General features: G+C 40.8%; 1 protein-coding gene across 1 annotated transcript in view; it reads right to left on the bottom strand.

The window, feature by feature from the left end:
- LOC136878905 (cGMP-dependent protein kinase, isozyme 1) overlaps positions 1-24779 on the bottom strand; it is a 759217-nt gene that overhangs the window by 340567 nt on the left and 393871 nt on the right. The window contains exon 3 of the mRNA XM_067152503.2: positions 12795-14096. Coding sequence (XP_067008604.2) covers positions 12795-14069 — 1275 coding nt within the window. The 5' untranslated portion in view covers positions 14070-14096. The remainder of the gene's footprint in view (positions 1-12794; positions 14097-24779) is intronic.

Below are 24779 nucleotides of genomic sequence, written 5' to 3'. Positions count from 1 at the left end.
GCTTAGAAACGTCATGCTTAATATGGTGTTTAATGTATCTAGAGAAAATAAAATTTGTATAGGTAACCTCTACAGAGCCCGCCGTAATTTCGCCTCGCTTAGCAAACTGCAGACTACCAGTATTTCAGCTGTAGGCTCCATGGCAATTCCCTTATGTCGTTGCTACTTTCATTGCTCGTTTGTTGTGAGCTCTGAGGGAGTTTTTCTTTCGTATTCATTTTTTAATTGTGTGTGTTACGTTTTTTATGATGTGTAGTGCAACGGTGCTTTGATCATGTAATACATACTGTGCCGTAGTAGATAGAAGGTAATAGTAGTGGTGTGCTAGATAAAGTGAAAGAAAAAATTAAATGAATTGGCGTATGGCTTTTAGTGTCGGGAGTATCCGAGGACATGTTCGGCTCGCCAGGTGCAACTCTTCTGATTTAACTCCTGTAGGCGACCTGCGCGTCATTATGAGGATGAAATGATGATGAAGACGACACATACACCCAGTTCCCGTGCCAGCGAAGTTAACCAATGATGGTTAAAATTCCCGACCCCGCCGGGAATCGAACCCGGGACCCCTGTGTCCAATTTTTTTTTTGCTATTTGCTTTACGTCGCACCGGCACAGATAAGTCTTATGGCGATGATGTGACAGGAAAGGCATAGGAATGGGAAGGAAGCGGCCATGGCCTTAATTAAGGTACAGACCCAGCAATTTCCTGGTGTGAAAATGGGAAACCACGGAACACCATATTCAGGTTGGCCAACGTTGGAATTCAAACCTAACATCTCCCAAATGCAAGCTGCTCACAGCTACGCGAAAGTTCATTTATTAACTTCTTCGTTATTTCTTACAGTGGGCTAGCACGTTAATAAAATTGACGGGCTGAGGTCGTAAAATCTGCTTAACTTACATACAGAGTTGCCTCGGAGAACCGAGTACATGAGTGTTGGCCATACTGATAAGTATTTTTTTTTTAAAAAGTAGGTCGGTATCTCTCGCCGTTGTCTTTCTACCAGCTGCTGTAGTTAGGCAGTCAGAGCGCTTCGCGGGCGATTTCAAATAGGCTCTACGATGCGCTGTTGCTCAATCTGCACGTGGCTTTGTCGGGCTTGAGACCATGCCGAGAAATGAGCGGCAAACACTAACACACCGTGGGTTTCAGCCAGTACCAGTGTAACATGCTTGCTATGAACCGAGCCTATCAGCAGGGACGTCCTTCTTCAAGTTCCTCCCCTGGAGAAGTTTATTTCTTCTATTGGCGCTCTCAACCCAGTCATGTCACGTGAAGATTTAGCAACACTGCCTCACAAAGCCTATCTGAAGCCTCCCGCGAAGCGATCTGATTTGCTAACTTCAGCAGCTTATGAAGTGACAACGGCACAATATATCTATTTTTTTTCCAATTATTTATCTGTATGACTAACCCTCGTTCATTTTGTTTCCAACCACTCTGTGTATTCAATTACCATTCTGATAAAACACTAAATGTAAGAAACATCAATTACTTGCACTCATTCCTTATTATACATCAAATTTAACTTAAAAGCTTTCCAGTCTGTCAAACACACAATTTAAATATAAATTATAACACTAAAAACATATCTGTAAAAAAATACACAATGTTATACAAAGAATGACTTGTTTCGTTCTACAAGTACATCCTCAGATTCTATCAAATCACTTAATAGTATGCATAGTACGGCTCCATGGCTACATGGTTAGCGCGCTGGAATTTGGTCACAGGGGTCCCGGGTTCGATTCCGGGCATGGTCGGGAATTTTAACCATCATTTGGTAATTTCGCTGGCACGGGTACTGGGTGTCTGTGTCGTCTTCATCATCATTTCATCCTCATCACGACGCGCAGGTCGCCTACGGGAGTCAAATCGAAAGACCTGTACATGGCGAGCCAAACATGTCCTTGGACACTCCCGGCACTAAAAGCCATACGCCATTTCATTTCATATAATGCGTATACTATATGCGTACCTGAAGATGTTCTTGTAGAACGAAACATGTCATTCTTTGTTTAATAGTGTGTATTATTTTACAGGTATGTTTTAGTGTTTTAATTTATATTAAAATTGTGGTTTTGCAAACTGGAAAGCATTTACGTTACATTTAATTAAGTCGACACTGGAAAATATGGCTTCTTTCTAAAAAAAAAGAACGACTATACATCATGTACAGCTTGCAGATGTTCTCAATACATTACAAGTATTCTTTACTATGGCGACTGATGTATTCTGACACGATCCGAGGTAATCAGTATCCCTAGACAGGTAAACTCAACGATCAACTTTTAGCAAGCGACTTCCCTTTTGAATTATCCCACACGCATTGTCTGGGTCTCCAATCACGGCCACTGTAGTGAGAAGCCAGTGACTATGCCACTGTGTTATCACGCTCCGAACCCATGAGAACCACTAAACTAACACCAGGGTAAGAGTACTGCTACCGTCACGCCTCACCTGGTTCCTTTTAAAGTTTGAAACTATCTAGAACTACATGTTCTTTCAGAAATCGCAATTTCTTAAAATGCAAAATTTCAAAGAACATTATAGGAGGGTGTGCTAACCATCAAGTTTCTACATTCAGGGAAGGCTCTTGTTAAGTTTCTGGCTATGTCAAGAAGAACTAAAAGTGATGATACGGCACAGCAGGTTATTGCTTAGCCTCTTGAAGTTAATTGACAACCCTTGTGATGCTATGAGGGATGAAGCAGAAAATGGAACGGATCACCCTCATCTGCAAACTATTCTGGACGAGTGGTCCTCAATGCGATCTAGCCATATATCCAATAGCAATGAAGTGATAGTTGAGTGATTTAGTCATTGGCCTCTCATCAAATCGACGCGGTTCGAATCCTGATGGATGTATGTGCGACTTTAGAAATGGAAAATCATGTTTTTACGGTTCGAATTCCACATAAAATTGAGATCATCAACAGTCGTGTGAAACTACAAGCATATTTTATTGTAATGAATAAACCACCTAAAATCATAAGAAATTCGACGATACTTACATGCACGCGTACTGGTTTTGAAGTCGTTACCAAATAATTTTGTTCGGAACGATGTACATATACACATCAATTAAAACTGTTATACATTTTATTATTTCTATAGAGCAATCTTCCCGCAAAAGCTGCGGGTTCCCCAACGACAAAGAGTACCTGAATAACAATAACAGAGATGAACGGATTAGCCCTTCAGGAGATAGTATGACGTTACATAGGAGTAGGCAAAAGTGGTTAAGAGATGAATTTTCCGTGCGATATACCCTGAAAGAATTCTTAATTCATGTTTTTTAGAAAGTCCAAATTATTGCTAGTTGACTTACCTCGCACCTACACAGATAGGTTTTATGGCGACGATGGGACAGGAAAGGCTTAGCAATAGGAAGGAATCGGCCGTGGCCTTAATTAAGGCACAGCCATAGCATTTTCCTGGTGTGAAAATGGTAAACCACGGAAAACCATTTTCAGGGCTGCCGACAGTGGAGTTCGAACCCACTATCTCCCGGATGGAAGCTCACAGCTGCGCGCTCATAACCGCACGGCCAACTCGCCCGGTAGAAAGTCCAAATTAACTTTACGGTTTCTCACTAGCAATGCATTAAACCAAGAAAATTGTTTTTACAGTTCCAAACTGATAGGAGAAAATGACCCGTGTAACATCGACTATCACCCTTTACTTCGTTCAGTCTTCTAAACTATAAAATATAATTAAACTCTTGATGTGAATTCTAAGGATTCTCATTCACACGTGCTCGCCCAGCTTTTCTGAAAGATAATCACTGAATCCATCCAACACGCTTCAGTATTTCACGACCAATACGAAATCCTGAGCTTCGTAAGTAATACCAAGGAAAGTCTTCAAGAAGATAAGGCTCGTTCTTATTCACTGCCATGTCTAAGAGCAACCAGAGTGTACAATATGGAGATAGAAGTTCGAGTTCCAGAGCTGACGGTCCCTGTTTCCTCAGGCATTTCTATACTTATTTCAGTGAAATGCATCGACGCTATCTCAAATTAAGAGAATTATTTCAAATACAAAATGAAATAAGTACAGTACACTGCATTTATTGAAAGTAGATTCAGGGACCAGTGACCTAAATATTGGTCCCCGTGAAATAATAATAATAATAATAATAATAATAATAATAATAATAATAATAATAATGCCTGTATGCCAGTGAATGCCTGTTCATGAACTACAAGCTCAAGAAGCTAGAGGTCCTGGAAAGAAGAGTCCTCAGAAAAATTATGGGAGCTGTCCAAACTGAAAGCGGGTGGAAACTTCGGAGCAACAAAAAAGTTTACCAGAAGGTGGAAAGAATCTCAGAGACCATGAAGAAAAGGAGGCTAGCGTTTCTTGGACATCTGTACAGAATGAACGCAAACAGACTTACCAAACAGATATTTGATTACTTCTTGAGGAAAAAGACCACTACAGCATGGATTAAGAAAACGAAGAAGGATATGATGGATAGGTTAAGCATCTTGGAAGTCCAGCTGTTAGAAAGGAGCACATTTAGGAACACACTGAAGAATTTGGAAGGTGTTCAAACCGCAGGAAGAACTCAGAAGATCGGAAGAGCCTGGACAGATGAACAACGGAAGCAGGCCAGCGAACGCATGAAGGAGTACTGATCACAGATAAAACTCCGCACGAAGAGAAAGAAATGAAGTTGTAGCGCGATTCTTAGTGGCCCATTCGCTTGTATAATAATAATAATAATAATAATAATAATAATAATAATAATAATAATAATAATAATAATAATAATAATAATAATAATAATATGAGATGGGAATAACAGCAGATATGCTACAAGATAAAACAACTTTTAGGAGATTCTTACAAAATGTCAAGGATTTCCAGGAGAAAGAGAAGAAGAAACGGAATAACATGGACAGAAGAGAGTAGGAAAACCCAGTGAAATAATGAAGAACTATAGTAAAGCAAGAAAGGAAGCAGGAAACAAGCCGAAATGAATGCAGAGGGTTATTTTCCGTGGACCCGAATGTAAACTCGCAACTACGCGACTCGAACCGCATGACCAACTCGCTCGGTTGGAAAAACATAGAGCCCACTCCATATGTGACACAACATCGTAATGCTGGTGTTTAAGTGAATGATGTGCGAATAAGAAGTATGTCTGATGCGCGTTACACTTGCTCCTGCACGATATCCGACTTCATTGACTCTTGGGAACTGTGAGATATAGAGGAGAGTTGGAATTGACCGAGAAAAACGAGGGGAGAAATATCGCTTGTAAATGGGAGCGATCTATGTCAGGGATGTGAGAAGTTGTGGTATCTACCGTTATTGTGTCTGTGAAAACAGCTATGCGACGATGTTGTGGCAGAAATACTGACCCGCAATACGTATCTCACCAAGGGCGAGAATCCTTTGAGGGTCATCGCACAATATTGAAACTTAGTGACAAATCCTTACCAGCCAAAGTTTTAAGCTGAAATATTTCACATAGCTATTTTCGCAGGCTCAAAGACACTATGTACTGTTGAATGTTATTTTAAAGATCTGAAATTAAAATTATCTTGTTATTGAGCTTGCGAAAGTAATAATTGAGTTGGGAAATATGTTAACTGCCGAAATTCCAATTTCAGGTTCTATTGAGAGGATATTAAAAGGTGCAGAAAAGTTCGTAAGTCCATGCATAATTAAACGACATTGAAACCGTGGCCGTTAGGTGGTATAAAGTGCAAGTTCAGAGCAATTGACATGGTGAAGGTGGTGGACATTGCTGATCGTGGTGGAAATGAGGTCACGTCTTGTGTCCTAAAAGTGCTCTCATATTTTTTAATCGTTCTCATTCCTCACCCTGAAGGTTCTGTGGACACTTGCGCATGCAGTGCGATAGAGTAATTCATATTACAGAGAAAAGAGAGTAGAAGGCAAGGCCATGGTTCCAAGGAAGAAATTGCAAATTTTTAAAGCCTAATGACATCATAATGATGCAGGATGAAGACTTCTTCGATCTTGTAGTTTATTTTTCTTTAGAGCCGTAACACCACTATTCAGTGCATTTCTCGTCATCTAAAATAATTACCTCCATCCTAATATTAATGACTGAAGTAAGAGGAAACGGGAGCGACTTATCAAATTAACACAGTTCGTTGTGGGTCATTAAATATATACATTAATAACTGCTATCAAATTAAAAGTAATTACACCTTACCCGAGCACTAGGAAACTTCCTGCTCTAGAAGAAATACACGCCTCCAGGAGTTTACAAATTTGGGAGTACAATATCTTTCTCAGCATGTAGTATAGCCTAATTGCACTTAGACAAGTTTCTCCTTGTTTTTGTTTTTCAATTTAACTTTCTCATTACCTTTGTACTGTAATTCTTATTGAACTATTTATTTTCTCTAATATTAACTAAGGATATTTTTCAAAGTATTTTTCTTAATTTTGGTAACTCTCCCTTAATTATTTTCTTCACTAGTAGAAGGTAGCTATTAGTTTTCAACATAATTCTAATGTAGCCTGTAGGCCATAATTCATTACGTTATTTATACTTCCCAACGTTTTAGTAGTATTCACACAATTATTATTATACACACCTTCATTATAGACCGTTATGCATTTAAGCGTTCAGTCTGCAAGCCTCTGTGAATTTAGTAAACGCCGCCACAATCCTCTACTTGTAACTAGTTCTGTGGTCTCGTTTAGTTCTGCACCTCTTATCTTTAAATCGTTTGAAAACGAGTGTAATCATCGTCGTCTTGATCTCCCTCTACTCCTCTTACCGTCCATAACAGAGTCCATTATTCTCCTAGGTAACCTATCCTCCTCCATTCACCTCACATGACCCCACAACCAAAGCCGGTTTATGCGTACAGCTTCATCCATCGAGTTCAGTCCTAACTTAGCCTTTACTTCCTCATTCCGAGTACCATCCTGCCATTGTTCCCATCTATTTGTACCATCAACCATTCTCGCTACTTTCATGTCTGCTACTTCTAACTTATGAGTAAGATATCCTGAGTCCAGCCAGATTTCACTCCCGTAAAGCAAAGTTGGTCTGAAAACAGACCGATGTAAAGGTAGTTTCGTCCGGGAGCTGACTTCCTTCTTAGAGAATACTGTTGACCGCAACTGCGAGCTCACTGAATTAGCTTTACTACAGCTTGATTTAATCTCACTTACTATACTACCATCCTGGAAGAACACACATCCTAAAAACTTGAAATTATCTACCTGTTCCAGCTTTGTATCCCCAATCTGGCATTCAATTCTCTTGGATTTCTTGCCTACTGACAACAATTTAGTCCTGAAAAGTCTAGTTTTAATGCCATACTCATTGCACCTATTTTCAACTTCCAAGATTTATTATTATTATTATTATTATTATTATTATTATTATTATTATTATTATTATTATTATTATTATTATTATTTACTATTAATGTTCGTGAACAAGTAGATCGTGGGGTCGAATTTTCGCCTAAGAAGTCATGCTACATCCGGAATAGATTCTGGTCTTAAACCTCCGATCAAAATTTGAAACAAACCGGGAATGACTCTGGTGACCTGAGAAATAACTCGTGAAGTCTGGACAAAGTCTTAAAAAGTCTGTGATGACTAGGAAGGCTTTAATTAATGCATAGTATCAGCATTTATCTGGTGAGAAACCACGGAAACCATCTCCAGGGGTACTGATAATTGGGGTTTGAGTCCGCTATCTCTTGAATGCAAACTAAGAGCGATATGGCGCAAACCGCGCAGCCAAATCACTCGATCAATGAAGGATTACCTAGGTCTCGCAAGCCTAACACCTCCAGGGTGGGTACAGAAGAAAAGTTGACCAACGGAAGTCGTTAGGAACGAAAAAGCGAATAAGCCTAACGAGGGTACCTGGGAATGGTGGCAGACTCAGCTGGAGTCAGCTAGTCATTAAACAATACATCACGAGGTGTAATCCTTTGGGCAAGGGGCGTCTTTAATTTTGCACCAAAACTCCAAGTAAACGACTGAATAATACGGAACATGTAACCCTTCTTTTTTCCCCCCAGCTCCAGTTAACGAACATATACACACCAGTACGGATACCAGCATTGCTCACGTTATGAAATCAATTTCACCACATACTACGTCCACGGAGCAGTTGGCCACGACGTTTCAAGCAACAAGTTTAATGCAAGATTTTTATAAACGTATTTTTTTCGTGTTAGCTCATGAGACTTTGAGATCGGATACATAAGAAACTGAAGAATGGATTCAATTTATTTAATTGACTGTTCGAATGAAAGAGTCACAGGTACCATAGAAAAAACCTCTGCTCCAAACCTTTAATACACAGAGAATAAATGAATTTCTGCAAGAGATTAGCCGTTCTCCACAGGCATTCTGCTTCAAGAAGCATATACAATTTAAAAAAAATGGTATTTGATAATCTGGCTCTTCTTTGTTGTCAGCTGGAAAGAACAAAGGAAATAATAGGCTACCGTATCAAACGACGTTGTAGGTTTATTCGCCTTAACTTTCTTGGATTAGCGCAGATAAAGCGTCCTTTATGGAAGTAAGCTGTTGATATTCGTGTACTAGTATAGAACATACTAGGCAGTAGCCCCGCGTTTTAACAAGAACGTTTGAAATGTGCTTTAGATACATCCCTAAGACGCATAGTTCAACCATAAACTATGGCCTAATTTTTCGGTCGGATGCCCTTCCTGACACCAACTACCAACCCTATAAAAAGGGACATTTGCCCCTATCGCGTGTCTCTGTGGTGGTTGGTTGTGCGGTGCGTTGCATTGCACATAGGCAAGGTACGACGAAGTGAGCCTTTGGTGGCATAGGCCAGAGTGTTGTACGGAGACTGGATCGATCAGTAACTCAAGAGTAATTCGCATAATGCAGTGAAAACTAAACATTCAAAGAATACTTGTGGAGTCAAAGCTATCGAAACAAAATTAGTAAAATAACGGAAAAATTGCAAAAGTTAGTTTCGTGTTTAATTTATGTTTATATATTTGTTCATTTTACAAGGTCTACTTATTAAACTATATTTAACTACGTTTTCTATTACTCGACTCTGAATTAAAAAAAAGGCCATTTATTCAGCATTTTCTTACAAAGATACTCTCTATCTCTCTCCTTCTACAAAAATGAGAACATCAATTATTTATACGCATTCACAATTAATTATTTTGAGAGGGAAGTCATTTTTGAAGTAACTATATTCATTATCACAGTTTCTTTGCATTCTCATTAGCAAACTCTATTTAAATATGAACTAACATCTCGTCGGTGGGTCTGCCTTACTAGCGATACTCCTGGCTAGAAATAACCGCAAGAAATTATTATTATTATTATTATTATTATTATTATTATTATTATTATTATTATTATTATTATTATTATTATTATTATTACTGAATAGAAAATAAATAAATCATTTAATTTGTAGATGTTTTATTCCTGGTGTGGTGGCTTGCAGTGAACATTCTTGGATAGAGTGAAGTGAAGTGAAGTGAAATCTTTGTGCCTTGAATCCAATGTTGCTAGCCATTGACCGCATCAGTGTGCAATATTCCTAACTTATAGGTAACCAGGAACATATTGCTTATAATCTATGATAGAATAGGCTAGACAGTGTTGTGTGTATATAAACCGCTAACATAAATGCTTAATGTTGGGTATCTCTCAGCCAAAGAGGAGACATTGCTGCTTTTAAAGTGATAAGAGACTGAATTTGGTTTAGTCTATATCTTAACTTCGCATCTTAATTATGCGTTGTTATTTAAATTACATAGTCTTCGTTCTTCTGCGATTATGAGGACACCATTATTAGGCATTGGCTTTACGTCCCACTAACTACATTTACGGTTTTCGGAGACGCCGAGGTGCCTAAATTTTGTCCCGCAGGAGTTCTTTTACGTGCCAGTAAATCTACTGACACGAGGATGACGTATTTGAGCACGTTCAAATACCACCGGACTGAGCCAGGATCGAACCTGCCAAGTTGGAGTAAGAAGGCCAGCGCCTCAATAGTCCGAGCTACTCAGCCCGACACCAGAGATTTAAATGAGACATTCTTTGTCTCCGAAAAACGTAGGGGTACGGTAGTTAGTGGGATGTAAAACCAGTAACATTGTGGTTTTTGTATGTAAATTGATGCTTTCACAGCCCGTGTGTAGAATGCTTGATAATCTTTTGAAGTTTTCCTTTGTAGAAGTAAACAAAGATAAATTATTTAGATTTCGCGGAGTAAAGCCTCCACGAAGCGTAAAATATTTCTCTTTGTTTCCTCTGTCACGGAATAACCCAAAATATTATCACATTTTCTATTATTATTATTATTATTATTATTATTATTATTATTATTATTATTAATACATATTCTTGCATTTACTGTCATTATACGTTTTGTATTATTTCTTTCTTGCCGTAGGTAAGACCTACCGAATATATCCAAAGTAGCATTAACCTAAAAACCTCATTTCAGTATGAATAATGTGAGTTTCGTATTCTTCTGAATATACTTAAGCTTCGTTATTTTAACTATAGAAGTTGGTTCAAAATGCAGCTTTTGAGAACAATGCACTCTGATGATTTTCATAAGTGTTATAAATAAAAACTGACCATAAATTCTCCTGAATGCGTGGATGGTTATCTCGGCACCACAGGTATACAGTTCTTAGCTCTAAGCTTGTCCTTCTCATTTTTGTTGCGGGCTGAGTGAACCCTAGTAAAATGTTCCCCTCCTAATATAGCAATTAATTTTCAAAAATGCTCAGATCAAACTATGCCCTGCCGGAGGAGTAAATAGCCTACACCGTTTCCACCTCACACAAGCAGTCTACTCCCGTTCAAACAAACTCTGCAGTAAATTTTCTTCGGGGAAAAATTTCAAGAAAATTTACACCAATTAGACACAAAAGTAGTAATAATAGTAATATCTACAAATAAAAATAGAGAAGAAACATTTCTTCTAGTGAGTATTACTTAAATATTTGGAAGGAAACACTGAAAGAATTTCGGGACGAACACCTTAATTTCTTGTTCGAATTCAGATAGAAACTATTTAAAATGATCTATCCGTTAATAGAAGATGACATAGTTTGTCAAGATTATTTCTATAGTATACAAGTAAAGTTGATACTCATACGTGATACATATAGGCCTCCAGGTTTTATCTTACCCATCATAATTGCCAACTTCACCACGTCATAATCTATACTGCCGTGTTATGCACTCGCATGTTTGTGTAAACATGTATAAAAAACCTGTATTTCAGTTATAAAATAAGAAATATAGATTCACTTAATAATACGATTGATCTCTAATATATTACCCCTTCATATTTGCCTACATAGAACTATATCGGGTTTTGGAGGTGATATCCGGTTTCACTTATAAAAGAAAATGATAATTGAACAAAGCATGTAAAGAAAATTGCTTCTTAAGAGCATTTATTGGTTCTGTTCTAATGCTTTTATTATTAGAGTATAAAACTATTGTCCAAATATCGTAAATTTATGCTATTTAAACGTGTTGTTTCTATACTTTAATAATATGATCAAATATTTATGGAGAAGTAGAAAAGATGAACAAAGTAAAAAGTAGGTGATACATATCGTCGTTGCCGGGACAAAACCTCCTATGTCATAATATTTTTGGAGATAAACTGACCCGCAGCACATACATTATGAAGAGCGAGAATGCCTTGACAATATTCACACAATATTGCACCTTAGATGACAGAACCTTACCGGCCAAAGTTATAAGCTAAAATATTTCACGTACAGTAGGAGGTTTTGTCCCAGCAGCGACGATATGCACAATATTTCTTGTGCTGGCATCGCGAAATTGAAAAGCTTTACATTACTTTTATTTTTAACAGCCATAATTCTTACATGGTTTCTTGAAAGCCAAAATCAAGAGCAAGGGTGTAGGATTATTTCGCTCACTATATTTTAAACGAAAAATCTTACATCAATAAATATTTGCAATCGCAACTATTTTAACATGTGAATTTTCAGCTATCCGTTGTATCTTGAGGAGCAATTCGTTTATTATGCTGTGCTACAGGTCACCATACTAGCTCATGTAGGTCTAATACTGTTACAGTTCCACTAACTCAACATCTTTATTAAATTGGCATAATTTTCAGTATTTACAGAACACCTTGGTGCTGTAGGAATGAAAAATGTAGTGTTTCATTTTTACCATCTAAAAAGGTGTTAATTTCTTTTACGTTTATCAATTAAAACTAATATAGTGTAAAATCATATTCATTAATTGTCATCATAGGTCAGAACGAAATTATATTCCTTCCTCGCTGGAATGAATAAAGGATGATAGACATTCTCCCATTCTTGCCTATTTATCATTCTTTTTATTAAAAATAATGTGCTAAGGACTAGTATTTGTACTGAGAAAGTCAATTAAAGATTTAATAACACGGGCTACATGAAGTCATTAAGTGTGAATAATCTGAAAATTTGACACATAACCAGCCAAGTGGTCTTAATATTTTAGGGCGACACGTGATCGGTGTGATGACTTCCTCAGCCGTTTCAGCTTGGTATTCACAACGCCTCCCCTGAGACCAACAGCTCCTGATTGTGATCACGAAGTTGAGTGAAGACCACGTTCTATAAATCAGGTCTAACAATAGGACCCAGGGTCCCCGGCTAAGAAATAAGTGGCGTTACTCCTACACTATGTAATTGGTCATTATAAAATAATATTTGCAAGAATTAAAATGCAATCTTCAGAACAGCATAAAAATCCACCGTACATAATAAAACGTGTCTTGTCCTACCTTCAGTTTGTGAACTTCTCTCTGCAGGCGCAGGACTTGTTGTTCCTTCTTCTTGAGCTCTCGTCTCAGCTCCAGCACCTCCGTCTCCAGCGCATCCGCCTTGGTCTGCCAGTCCTTGGCATCCCTCTTGAGTTGCGGCACGAGTCCACACAAGTATTCATAGTCCTCAGGCAGCCTGTACGACACTCTATCGTCACTATGCACCACTTTACTATTAATATGCGAGGCAGCGCCGTTGCCCATTGACGCCAAGAACCTCTGCTGCTGTTTATGATACTCCTCCAGCAGCACTTCTTCGTCCTCTTCGTCCTCCTCCAAAATTTGTTGACTGTTAACGTGGTAGTTGTGTTGTTGTTGTTGTAGGATTTGGGTCAGACTGACCGGGATTGTATTGTCCGAGGTGTTATTGTTGGGGGTTGGCTGTGAGAAGGTCTGCAAGAGTGGTGCTGTCCCACCAGAGCATGCTCCATGCTGGTGGCCTGTTGCACACTGACCGAAGAGACTCCCGCAGGAGTGTGGCTGCTGTTGGGTCGGAGATCCTTCCCGCGCCTGCCGGAGCAGCGCCGATACTTCTCGGACACTCTCGGGGTAACAGCATCGATCAACTGAGGAGGCGGCGCTGTGTGGCGGCGACGCACTGCGCGCTTTAACAACAGGTGGCGGTGCTGATGGAACCTGAGCCCTCGCATCCGTCACAGTGCCATTAACATTATTGTCTGATAAGTCAACGACTACTCGCTGAGCAACATCTACTCGCTGAGCAACATCTGCTTCCAGACGAACGTTTGGAAGACTTCTAGAATTATTTCTTTTCCCACCTGAGGGCGAACCACCTTCGGAATTGCCATCATGTGAATTAACATTATTTAACTGAGCAATATTGGAATTATTGCCTGAGCTCCTTGCGACACTTCCTTCTTCCACTTCTGTGTCACTTACTTCCTCGTCTTCCAGAGTAATTGTCTCCAGAACGGGTTGTAATTTAAGATCAGCTATATGATGAGCTACGCGGCCAACAAGATGATTATTGTCTAGTGAAGCACCATCTCTGGTATCCACCATAGGAGTCAACTTTCTGACACATACTCGTTCTTGAGACTGTATGTGCATCTGTTCCTTCTTAACATCACGAACGACCTTGTGCTTTAACATATTTGCGTTCACTTCTTTAGAAATTTGTTGCGTTTCTTGGACAGTTGTGTAGGACGGTAGTGGTTTGGCACTTGGGTGAGTTTCTTTGTTCAATTGAGCTTCACCTCCTTGAGTTTCCATCATCTGCTCTCCCGTCTTCTTTCCATAGACCTGTAAACAAAGAAGAAACATTTCAGAAATGAAAATAAAACCTGATTTGATTTTGGAATAATACACCCCTTCATCTGAGGATGAAGTCACATTAAATATGTAAACAGAAATCTGTGCTTAGACTACAAGAATGTTTTACGATTAGATTTATCATGTTTTCAATTAATGTACTAACACTTATGGACGGTAGTCACTATAAAACGTAAGGCAGTGTGTGTAATAATAATAATAATAAAACCATACTACTTCAGAGACTGCATAACGAATATCTTAAGAGAGAGCCAGATTTCCACATTTGTGAAACAGAGTTCTTTCAAAGTCCCCGTAAATCTAATAAAAATAATATTTTATTTAACCACTCTTAAAAGAAAGCGAACTGCCATTCAATCCAAAATATATGAGTTAACTGCAACATTCAGCCGCCCACAATATAAATATATTTGGGAGGACTAAAGCCATGTCTCACAACTACAGAATATAGAATATTATGGCAGATTGTTTTCAGATTATGAGTAAAAGCTAAACATGCAGATCGCTTTCACATGACTATATCGTACGACATGGAATGCCAAATATACTTTCTTGCGCTCTCGAAAAATCCACCTATCTCAGGTTTGTGCATGCAAACGTGGGCTCCGGAGAGTACGTAGTAAAAAAAAAAGTTTCGTTACAACTTTTCAATTACATTTCTTGTCCAGCTCTATGGCTGAATGGCCAGCGTCTTGGTCTTCATTTCTCGGCGACCAGGGTTGGATTCGCGGCCAGATCGAGGTATTTTAATCTTGAACTGTTAATTCCCATGGCTCGAGGACTGGGTATTTTTGTTTTCACTAGCATTATTGCAATTCATACACCACACAAACACTATCCTCTACAACAATAACAAGCAGTTTCCTAAACACAGCAAACGCCAGAGTCCCTCGTTTGATGGTTCGCCTTACAAGGCTTACCAGACAAGCAATGGCGACACGGATTTACGCACAATAATTTTCTGCTCAGGAGGGCGTGATTACCTCAGTGGCTTAGCTGCTGGCTTCCCACCAGGAAGGCTGAGGTTCGAATCCCGGTCGATTCTGGGTCAAGATTTTCATCTCAAGAATCACGTGATGCCAGGAAGGGCCTTAAGGGTCTTAAACCACTGGCCAGTACCAAAATGAGCCTAGGTGGCTCCAGTGACCCCACAAATAACTGGGATAAGCTGAAGAAAGTTTTAATTAAGTTTCTGCTCATTAATTATTATTATTATTATTATTATTATTATTATTATTATTATTATTATTATGTTTGTTGTTTAAAGGCGCCTAACAGCTAGGTCATCGGCCCCTAATGGCACGAGGTGAACGAAATGAAAATGAAAACTTCAAAATGTATCTACTAACTAGAGTCTAAAGCGAATGACTATTAAAAAAAATGATCGTGAAACAGAAACAATCAGTGAATCCTACTCACAATGCCTTAATTAATGGGATGATACTTATCTAAAGGGCTCAAAAATCCAGGTCACCAGCCCCTCATAATGGTACTAATCACTGGTAAAGCAAGACCGTGGTGTTCTTAGGCTCATGGTGTTTCTGGCATGGTGGTACTAATCACAGGTAATGTAGACCCATGGTATGGCACACACAATGGCGCCACTTACAGGTAACACAAACCTGTGGTGTTTCGCACATGGCACCACTCACAAGCAACGCAGGCCTTTGGTGTTCCTCACATAGTGGGACCAATCACGGGCGCCGGTATTCCCGTGGAGTTCTTCACTTAGTGGAACTAATCACAGGCCACGTATACTTTTAGTGCTACCAATCATAGGCAATAATAATAATAATAATAATAATAATAATAATAATAATAATAATAATAATAATAATAATAAAAATTTCGTGTGGCTAATTCTAGCCGAGTGCAGCCCTTGTAAGGCAGACCCTCCGATGAGGGTGGGCGGCATCTGCCATGTGTAGGTAACTGTGTGTTAATGTGGTGGAGGATAGAGTTGTGTGTGGTGTGTGAGTTGCATGGATGTTGGGGACAGCACAAACATCCAGCCCCCGGGCCATTGGAATTAACCAATGCAGGTTAAAATCCCCGACCCGGCCGGGAATCGAACCCGGAACCCTCAGAACCGAAGGCCAGTACGCTGACCATTCAGCCAACGAGTCGGACTTCATAGGCAATGTAGACCCACGGTGTATCACATAATTGTATTATTTTCAGGCAACGACTACCCATGGTTTTCATCACAGTGGTACTTATCACAGGCGCCGATCAAACCCGTGTTCTTTCTCACAATCTGGTGCAAACCACAGGCAACGTAGACCCATTCTGAACACAGTGGAACCGGCCGGTGGAATGCTCACAGTGACACTTATCACGAACAACGCCTAGACACGTAGTGTTTCTTGCATAATGGTACTGCTCCTATCTAACGTAGATTCCTCGCAACTTGGTACTAGTCGCATGTAACGTCAACACATGGTGTTCCGCAAAACTAATCACAAGTAATCACATGGTTCTAATATCATCGTCCTTTGGTCGCCCCTTTTAGTCGTCGCCTCTTACGACAGGCGGGGGATACCGTGGGTGTATTCTTCGTCTGCGTCCCCCACCCACACGGGATTAATTATAACATTTAGTGAATTATTTTTTGGAATACCGTATTGTCGATATTTTACTAAAGCACATGAAACAATCTTGTATTTTTCTTTTTTTTTTTGCTAGTTGCTTTACGTCGCAGCGACACAGATACGTCTTATGGCGACGATGGGATAGGAAAGGGCTAGGCGTGGGAAGTAAGCGGCCGTGGCCTTAATTAAGGTACAGCCCCAGCATTTGCTGGTGTGAAAATGCTATTTTTTTTTTTTTTTGCTATGTGCTTTACGTCGCACCGACACAGATAGGTCTTATGGCGACGATGGGATAGGAAAGGCCTAGGAATGGGAAGGAAGCGGCCGTGGCCTTAATTAAGGTACAGCCCCAGCATTTGCCTGGTGTGAAAATGGGAAACCACGAAAACCATATTCAGGGCTGCCGACAGTGGGGTTCGAACCCACTATCTCCCGGATGCAAGCACACAGCTGCGCGCTCCTAACCGCATGGCCAATTCGTCCGGTAATCTTGTATTTAGTACCTGAAAAATTATATATAAATTCAAAACAATTCCCTGGCCCAAGATCTAAAACCACTAGTCTCTCCTGCAATATATTATCAGCTTTGAAAAGTTCTTCCTAAATACATTTAATAGTAATTCCATTCATAAAGTAATGTGATTCTTGATAATGTGTGTTTCTGTTGCAGAAATATATGTTCCAACAAGTGGTGAGATTGAATGTATAATTGAAGGAAGAAATGAAGCTGCATTCATAACTCAGTTCCCTGTCGAGTAATCACTGCTACACAACACTGGGTCGCTCAAGTTCCAGGAGCATTAGGTTTATTTATATTTCACATCCTACGTTAAAAAGTGCATTCAATGTTTGTAGTATTTTAAGCGACTACCTCTCAGTCCTGAACAGAAGTATTCTCAGCTTGTACGACGGAACAATATTCTTCATTTAACCGAAAAGAAACAAAAAATGAAACCACTTTTCCCTTTGCGAAAATCAAATGATCATAAATATATCTCTCGGTCATGGCCCTGCATCAATTGCTGCTAACTTCAGATGACTACTAGAAATAAGACACAACCTGCACGGTTACTACGTTACATTTCCGTCACGCATTTTGTGACGGTAATTTCCTGACTCATATTTTCAGATAACCGCCCGCTAAAAGACATATTTACGTTAAGAGCACTACCTCGCGATTGCTTACGAAGATGTACTTAAAAGTTAAGATATACTCAGTGAAATGGGCTACAATTTTCTTCTGTCGATTCGAAAGTTGAGTGAATTACATCTGAATCGGTCATGGTGAGGCAAGTGAAACAACTGAATATGCAAAATAAGAAATGAAATTCACCTACAGATCGTAAAAAGAATGCATTTGATGTTTATTTCTACTAGACACAACATATGATTGGTTTTATTTTTTTGTTGTTGTTACAATTTGCAACGACACAGATAGGTCTTACGGCGACGATGGGATAGGAAAGGGCTAGGACTAGGAAAGAAGCGACCATGGCCTTAATTAAGGCACAGCCTGGTGTGAGAAAGGGAAACCACAGAAAACCATCTTCAGCGCTGCCGAAAGTGGTTTTCCAACCCACCATCCTCCGGATGCAAGCTCACACCTGCGCGCCCCTAACCGCACGGCCAACTGGTTTTATTTTGTCAGACACTCGTCTCCCATTTTTGGACTGTGAATCCTTTTGAAGACAAATAGTGTTCCATAAGCTGATATTTCCGAGTGCATACTTTTGTGAACACTCAGAATAATAATAATAATAATAATAATAATAATAATAATAATAATAATAATAATAATAATATTCTACGGTTTCAGGAGACGCCGATGTACCAGAATTTTGTCCCGTGTATGTTCTTGTACGTGCCTTTAAATCTACCGACACAAGACTGGCGTATTTGAGTATTTTCACATACAACCGGCATGAAACAGAATCGAACCTGCCAACTTGGAGTCGAAGGCCTCTAGGCTACTCACCCCGGCTCTGAACAGTTAGTGGGTAGGAAATGGAATGCAGTCGAATCAAACATAAAACTACCACTGGCATGCATCTATAACTCGAGAGTCTGAACAGATTTTTAAGCGGTTTTCACTGTTACCTGTTATGTCGAAATTATCGCCTACGCAGCTTAATTGGCGTCAAGTTAAAATGCCTGCACACGTTACCTGAGGCAATAGATCATTTAATTAATTAATTAATTCATTCATTCATTAATTTACCGAGCTCGATAGCTGCAGTCGCTTAAGTGCGGCCAGTATCCAGTAATCGGGAGATAGTGGGTTCGAACCCCACTGTCAGCAGCCCTGAAGATGGTTTTCCGTGGTTTATGATTTTCGCACCAGGCAAATGCTGGGGCTGTACCTTAATTAAGGCCACGGCCGCTTCCTTCCCATTCCTAGGCCTTTCCTATCCCATCGTCGCCATAAGACCTATCTGTGTCGGTGCGACGTAAAGCAAATAGCAAAAAAATAATTAATTAATTATTTATTTACTAGCTACCCGTCCCAGCTTCGCACAGGAGCAGTTATGATAACAAGGCGATAGGCTACTTTTAACTGAGGACTTATAGGATTTCCTTGTATACAACATTAGTCGTTTTTTCTCTAGTAATGAGCACGAAAAGATTGTGTTTTGATGTAACACGCAAAAGTGACACTTAAAGCTGTCCATGAGAAAAACGTTCTCCACTGGGATCAACTCCATCCACTCTTAAGTACCTGACACTGTGATCTGTTGTCACGCCACAGCAGACTTACTGGGAACTGAGCTCGTTTGAAATCAAAAGGCAAATCTGAAGGAATCATGAGAATTGTCGGTATTAAGACCGCGTCTCCTGTGCCACAGCCAATTTAATTAGTAGCTTCAATCAAACAGTTTTTTTTTCCTCTAAATTTTCACTGCCAATAGCTTCGCATTGCATAACATCGGGGGTGTAGTTTACGTAACAATGTAACAGACAAACCCTATTTTCCTTTTCCTAATTTTTTACAATTTGCTTTACGTCGCACCGACTTAGATAGGTTCTAACACGACGATGTGATTGGAGAGGCCTAGGAGTGGGAACGAAGCGGCCGTGGCCTTAATTAAGGTACAGCCCTAGCATTTGCCCATTGTGAAGATGGGAAACCACGGAAAGCCATTTTCAGGGCTGTCGACAGTGGGGTTCAAACCCATTATCTCTCGGATGCAAGCTCACTGCTGCTCGGCTCTAATTGCACGGCCAACTCACCCGGTCCCCCTATTCTTAAAATCAGCTCATGTGGTGGCAAGCCGGAAGGATGTAAAGAATGTAGGCATTATGTAGGGTATTCAACTACTTCTTCACTATCGACTGCTGTGTATATTGAGTAATACTTGAATACAGGAAGTGAATTTGGTGAAAGATGAATCCGTTTAATTTTGTGAAGTCATTCTTTATCTGTACAGTGACAATCGAGAATCCCTTTGCCGGTCAGTTTTATTGTTACGTAATAAACGCACTTTTTCGAATGATAGAATAATGTTATTTGTTTTATGTCCCACTAACTACTATTTTACGGTTTTCGGAGACGCCGAGGTGCCGGAATTTAGTCCCGCGGGAGTTCTTTTACGTGCCAGTAAATCTACCGACACGAGGCTGACGTATTTGAGCACCTTCAAATACCACCGGACTGAGCCAGGATCGAACCTGCCAAGTTGGGGTCAGAAGGCCAGCACCTTTTTCGAATGGAATGCCCTAAGACCTATAGTCCCTTTCCGCCTCAGCAGGATGGGATATCAAATATTTTATATAGATACGAAAAATCACTGGAAAACTATTAATTATTGTATCGTAGCATGTCCAACAAATGCTGGGTGAAGTCTTTGACAGCTCGCGCGCTGGCTCGCAGTCTACTAGGTTACTCTAAAGCAGGTCATTTCCATTAGATTCGCCCGGCTCCATGCCAAAATGGTTAGCATACTGGCCCCGGGTTCGGTTGCCGGCAGGGTCGGGAATTTTAACCACAATTGTTTAATTTCGCTGGCACGGGGGCTGGGTGTTCGTGTCGTTTTCATCATCGTTTCATCACGACGCGCAGATCGCCGACGGGCGTCAAATCAAAAGACCTGCATCTGGCGAGCCGAACTTGTCCTTGGACACTTCCGGCACTAAAAGCGATTTTTTTCCCATTAGATTCGCGATTCTTTTAATGAAACGACGATTTCTTCGAAAGTATAGATGAAAATGACGTTCTGTAAATTACATTTTATTCTACATTAGTTGTCGGAGGGGAATAAACACTTTATTTTGATAAGGATTAACTAATTAGTCCGCCTCTGTGGTGTAGTGGCTAAGGTGATTAGCTGCCACCCCAGAGGCTCGGGTTAGATTCCCGGCTCTGCCGCAAAATATGAAAAAGTGGTACGAGGGTTGGAACGAGGTCCACTCAGCCTCGGGAGGTTACCTGAGTAGAGGAGGGCTCGATTCTCACCTCATACATCCTCGAAGTGGTTTTCCGTGGTTTCCCACTTTTCTTCCAGGCAAATGTCGGGATGGTACCTAACTTAAGGCCACGGCCGCTTCCTTCCTTCCCTCCTCCTTGTCTATCCCTTCCAATCTTCCCATCCCCCAGACAGGCCCCTGTTCAGCATAGCAGGTGAGGCCGCCTGGACGAGGTACTGTTCACCCTCCCCAGTTGTATCCCCCGACCCCAAGTCTCACGCTCCAGGACACTGCTCTTGAGGTGGTAGAGGTGGGATCTCTGAGTCCGAGGGAAAAGCCAAACCTGGAGGGTAAACAGATTAAGAAGAATAAGAAGAAGTAGTAGAAGAAGGAGATTAACTAAATGTAAACACATGTTTTTAAATTTGACATTCTTTCACTGCAAACTGTAACATAAAAACAGTTATAGTGAGTTATAATTTAAATGTAGTTACAGTATATGCTGTCGGGGACTTTTTAATAGAACTTATTATGCTGAGCAATTCTCACCCTCATAGTATAGATGTATCTTGAACGATTTAACCAGCGTAAACTAAATTGCTAGTGGCTTTACGTCGCACCGACACAGATAGGTCTTATGGCGACGATGGTGTAGGAAAGGCCTAGGAGTTGAAAGGAAGCTGCCGTGGCCTTAATTAAGGTACAGCCCCAGCATTTGCCTAGTGAAAAATAGGAAACCACGGAAATCCATCTTCAGAGCTGCCGACAGTGGGATTCGAACCCGCTATCTCCCGGATGCAAACTCACAGCCGCGCGCCTCTAACCGCACGGCCAACTCGCCCGGTGCGTAAGCTAAACATGTGCAGGAACGACCGAGTTATTTTTTCGACTTGCTTCACTGAAATCGTTATTGCTCGGCTTCATTTGCTCATAGATTTCTATACATAAAAATTTCTCGAGAAATGCTTAATAGAATGGTGAAAACCGAATAAAAATCATTCAGCGATTCTTGTGATTAGCCCTCACAGACAGACAGACAGATAGACAGACAGACAGACAGACAGACAGACAGACAGACAGACAGACAGACAGACAGACAGACAGACAGACAGACAGACAGACAGACAGACAGACAGACAGACAGACAGAGAGACAGACAGATCGAGGACTTTATTTTATACTAAGTAGAGATTTATTCTTTTTCTTCTTCTTTCCTAGTCACTTTACCCTCCAAGGTTGGATTTCCCCTCGGACTCGGCGAGAAATACCACCTCTACCGCCTCAAGGGCAGTGTGCTACAGCGCGAGACTTTGGCTCGGGGATACAACTGGGGAGGAGTACCAGTACCTCGCCCAGGCGCCATCACCTGATATGCTGAACAAGGGCCTTGTGCGCGGATGGGGATATTGGAAGGCATGGAGAAGAAAGAGAGAAGGAAGCGGCCGTGTCCTTAAGGTAGGTACCACCCCTGGAAGTGAAGTGGGAAACCACAGAAAACCACTTCCAGGATGGGTGAGGTGGGAATCGAACCCTCCTCTACTTAGTTGATCTCCCGAGGCTGAGTGGACCCCGTTCCAGCCCTCGCACCACTTTTCAAAATTTCGTGGCAGAGCTGGGAATCGAACCCGGGCCTCCGGGGATGCCAGCTAATTATGCTAACCACTACAGCACAGAGGCGGACCGAGATTTATTTATTTATTTATTTATTTATTTGTGGCATTGGATAACGGCATTAGGATGCAGAAGGCAACGGGAAACCACTGCATTAAAGATCCTGAGAGATATTCCAATAAATCCACATGGCATGGCTGCAACGTTCAGATCGGAGCTGGCCGTGTGGATCGTCTACCGCCGTTTGGAGACGACGGCTTAAGAAGAAAAATTGCGTATAAAAATCCTCAACTAACGCCATGCATACAAGTAGGTTTACTCTAACAGAATAACTATAATTCAGAGGATTTAATTCATCTTTCCAACTAGTGTTCGAACCAAAACTATCCTGAATGTAGATCAATCGTTTTGATGGCTTAGCTTTTATGAATACACTGCGGTGTTCCAAGACCACACACATACTTCACTGGTAGTCTGTTCTAGAGTGGTCGACCGTGAAGAGTAGCTATTCTTGGCTCGAGCTGTAGCTGGGACAATTGTTTTGTAAAGTCTTCGAATTGAATTTAGAGTACGTTAACCCCCACAGTGCACGAGCGATTGCTTTTTGGTATCATTAGCGGTAGGTATACATTGACTACGAAATAGACCGAACGAGTTGGCTACGCGATTCTAGGCGTGTAGCTATTACCTTGCCATCGCGAGACAGCAGATTCGAACCCTGCTGTCTCCAGCCCTGGCGATGGTTTTCCGTTTTCACACAAGGCAAGAGCTGAGGCTGCACATGAATTAAGACGACGATTGCTTCCTTCCCTATCCTATCGCACCGTTGGGAGATCTAAATTTAGGTAACAACAAGTAATACTATTCAAAGTTCTATATTTTAGGAAATATAATCATTTATGTCCGCCTCTGTGGTGTACTGGTTAGTGTGATTAGCTGCCACCCCTGGAGGCCCGGGTTCGATTACCGGCTCTGCCACGAAATTTAAAAAGTGGTACGAGGGCTGGAACGGGGTCCACTCAGCCTCGGTAGGTCAACTGAAAAGAAGAGAGTTCGATTCCCACCTCATCCATCCTCGAAGTGGTTTTCCGTGGTTTCCCACTTCTTTTCCAGGCAAATGCCGGGGTGGTATCTGACTTACGGCCACGGCTGCTTCCTTCTCTCTTCCTTGTCTATCCTTTCCAATCTTCCCATCCAACACAAGGCCCCTGTTCAGCATAACAGGTGAGGCTGCCTGGGAGAGGTACTGGTCCTCCTCCCCATTTGTATCCCATCAACTTCAACCCGAATTCTCACGCTCCAGGACACTGCCCTTGAGTTCGAGGGAAAAGCCAAACCTGGGGGGTAAATGGATTTTAAAAAAAAAGAAATAATAATTCACCACTGAGTGATAAATAAACACAAACAAACACAGCTGCATATATATAACATCAGTCACCTTTGGAAGTATTATCTCTCAGAAGGTTTCGCCTAACCTCTGACAGTCGAGGATAACCCAAAATTTATTCATATCCATTTCACTGCAATGGCTAAAACTAGTACACTTTTCTCATCATCAGGGACCCGCCTCCGTAGCGTAACGGTTAGTGTTATTTTCTGCCTCCTCGGGGATCCGAGTTTGATTCCCGGCACTGCCAGAAATTTAAGGATGACATGACGGCTGGTATGTGGTTGAAATGATACATGCAGCTCATCTCCATTGGGGGTGTGTCTGAAAAGAGCTGCACCACCTTGGGATGAGAACATGAGTTTACTTTATCAACTCAAGGGACACAGTAGGTGGGATTCGCACAACTTGGTCGACATGGTTGGAGTTTCGGATAAAAGCTAGTATTACTAATAAGAAGAGATCACTGAGATCTCTGTAAATATTATTGTGTACGGGTTATCAATCATATTCTGCTGAATTAGAATTCTTACTGTAGGAGCTGATTGCCTGTTTGATGTGACGCCGGAAAAAGATGAGGGACACCACAAATCAGTCCCTCAAAATACAATGAAAGACTTGCAAAGACTAACAGGAAATCCTCCCAAGATCTTACTTTACGCA

This window comes from Anabrus simplex, chromosome 8 (assembly GCF_040414725.1).
Source record: "Anabrus simplex isolate iqAnaSimp1 chromosome 8, ASM4041472v1, whole genome shotgun sequence".
Taxonomy (NCBI): domain Eukaryota; kingdom Metazoa; phylum Arthropoda; class Insecta; order Orthoptera; family Tettigoniidae; genus Anabrus; species Anabrus simplex.
The sequence above is the reverse complement of the archived record's forward strand: the minus strand, read 5'-3'. Positions and strand labels throughout refer to the sequence as shown.